Here is a 2,406-nt window from a genome sequence, read left to right on the forward strand (position 1 = left end):
GAGCTTATGGTTTCTGTAATTCCACTTAGACTTGATCCATTTCTTTCAGCAAAAATCATAAACACTAGATGAGTTGTAAAATAAATTCCTTAAGGTCACCAATCCCATGCAAACTTTTCACCAAGAAACCAAAATTTAGAAGAAGAAACAACATCAACTTTTCTTCCTCTACCTCTAGTGAAAAACAGCAAAAGACCATATCAATTTCCACTAACACTGAGCCCTACAATGTTAGCTTCAAGACACAAAGGGCATGCAAGCTTGGCATTTCAAGATATCCTGACTTTGAATATGATGCAGAAGGTGGAGCAGGAACTGGTTCTGGTGCAAAGGTAACAACACAAAACCAAGCTAACAATGACCTTGCTGTTTCTTTTGACCTTGAAACTTTGTATATTCCACCATTAACAAGTTCTACAACCAAGTTTCTTGGATTGCCATTGCCACCATTTTTGAAGATTGATATAATCCCAGAAGCATTCCATGGAAGTATTAACCAAGAATCTGGCAAGGTAAACCATATAAGTTTTGGAGATTATAAATTTTCAATTTCAGCAACTTATGCATTATGTGCATCCTTTTTATGTTAAATTGGGGTTGTGCATTGGTGGTTACTATGATTACTGTTGTTCTGATGCGGATTGTGGTAGTTACAGTGTAAATTACTTTATGATTAAAAAATATTTTTGAATTTGATATGGCCTAATATGGTCCAAATGCGGCTCAATACAGTTACATTATTGTAATTCAGAATCATACCACAATTCACAATTATGTATGTGATGCAATTTGGGCGGTTACCATAACCATAATATTGCGGTCACATCATATGATACGGTCCATAATTTAAATCACCCCAATCAGTTACAATGATTTCTGTCTGATTTTAGTGCCCTGGACAAAAAGCTCCTCCAATAAAAAAATTCATTTTTTACCCACTAAATATTTAAATTATTCAGTATAATCCATTGCATCAAAGGTACCCTGTTAATTCAAATTTTCGTAAGTGCGTATCTCTTCAATTTTGTTGCATAACTATCTTAATGATAATATGATTCTTGTAGTTTTCTATTTCAGAATTGATACATATATACACAAATCACCTTACGTTTACATTTTTACCATGTGATTTATTTCAATCCCTACATTTTAATTTATATATGCCTCTTAAATATATCATCCTCAGTCCCTCAATTGTGAGTCTCGTGCACTGAGTCACTATTTTTATTTTAATTAAAATCCTCTATTTCCAAAATTTTATATGTTTATGTTCCAAGCTAATCATATTCCACTAAATAATATCAAAATATTATTTTATGTTTTTTATTTTTATTTTTAAGTAAGTGACAATTTTTCATTAGATTGGGACAAAATAAATAATAAATTAGGACACGATCCTCATTGTTTTTATCTCCCTAAACAATTTTGACTATCTGATTATATTCCAGCCTTCTACTTTCTACATACCTTCATTCTAATTGTAATAAGCATTTTCTTTTTATGAAAAGGTTGATTTTGAGTTCAAGGCCAAGTTCTTATTTTCTGCCGGGAGTTTCTATAAGGCTCCCCCACTAGTGGTGAAGACAGTGTTGACAACAGAAGAATCAAAAGGGAACATAAAGAGTGGAAGGGGCAAGAGACTAGATGAAGAGGGAAAGTGCAGATTAGTTGGTGTGGCAATAGTTGATCCTATTGATGATTTTCTTATGAATTCCTTCCTTGGCCTTCCAACTGAATGCCTTGCTGAGCTGAATGCTGTTATCTCCATTTCTTCCTCATCTTAAGATCTCATAAAAAACTAGGACATTGTTGAGACCTATTTTATAGTAGAAAAACCCCAATCATGGAGAGACAAGTTATTAATTTTGACTTTACATTTATAGGTAAAAATATTATTGTATCTAAAAGGTAAAACTTGTTGGAAACAAGCGAACAATCAAATAGTAAAAAGTATAGAGACAAGAGAATAACACAAGAGATTTGGTAACGAGTTTCGACCAATTATGCCTACGTCCCCGAGAGTGTTGAGTGACTACCACTATATATTATTAGAGAATAAAGATTAGTGTTTGACTATTATTCTCTCTGTTACAATAGGTTTGCATAACATATATATATATATAGCACTCTACCCTAACTCCTCTACCTGAACCCCTTTACATCATCTCAAGCCCATAACTTGCATTGCTATTATCTAAATATATGAGACATTGCACAACAATCTCCACCTTGTCGAATATCCTTAATCTCCATCTTCCGCCATTGGGTTGGGGGCGCTCCATAGTCCAACATCACTGAATGTTCAACAAGCTCAAGCAATGCTTGAACTTGTCCACGGTAACCGGTTTGGTTAGCATATTAGCTGCATTTTCTAAAGTGTGAACTTTCTGCAATAGTATCTGCCCA

The 2,406-nt window shown here is 33.8% G+C and overlaps 1 protein-coding gene across 1 annotated transcript; it reads left to right on the top strand.

The window, feature by feature from the left end:
* On the top strand, positions 1 to 1,979 carry LOC109338503. The gene is made up of 2 exons (XM_019575763.1): positions 1 to 512; positions 1,509 to 1,979. Exons 1-2 carry the CDS (start codon positions 69 to 71, stop codon positions 1,782 to 1,784), a joined length of 720 nt encoding a protein of 239 aa, XP_019431308.1. The 5' UTR covers positions 1 to 68; the 3' UTR covers positions 1,785 to 1,979.
* Positions 1,980 to 2,406: the final 427 nt, after the last annotated feature.

This window comes from Lupinus angustifolius, unplaced genomic scaffold (genome assembly GCF_001865875.1).
Source record: "Lupinus angustifolius cultivar Tanjil unplaced genomic scaffold, LupAngTanjil_v1.0 Scaffold_27_20, whole genome shotgun sequence".
Classification (NCBI taxonomy): Eukaryota; Viridiplantae; Streptophyta; class Magnoliopsida; order Fabales; family Fabaceae; genus Lupinus; species Lupinus angustifolius.

Coding starts and splice junctions, on each gene's coding strand:
- LOC109338503 (XM_019575763.1), top strand. CDS start 69: ATGAGTTGTAAAATAAATTCCTTAAGGTCACCAATCCCATGCAAACTT. Junction 513..1,508: donor TTAACCAAGAATCTGGCAAG/GTAAACCATATA, acceptor TTTTATGAAAAG/GTTGATTTTGAGTTCAAGGC.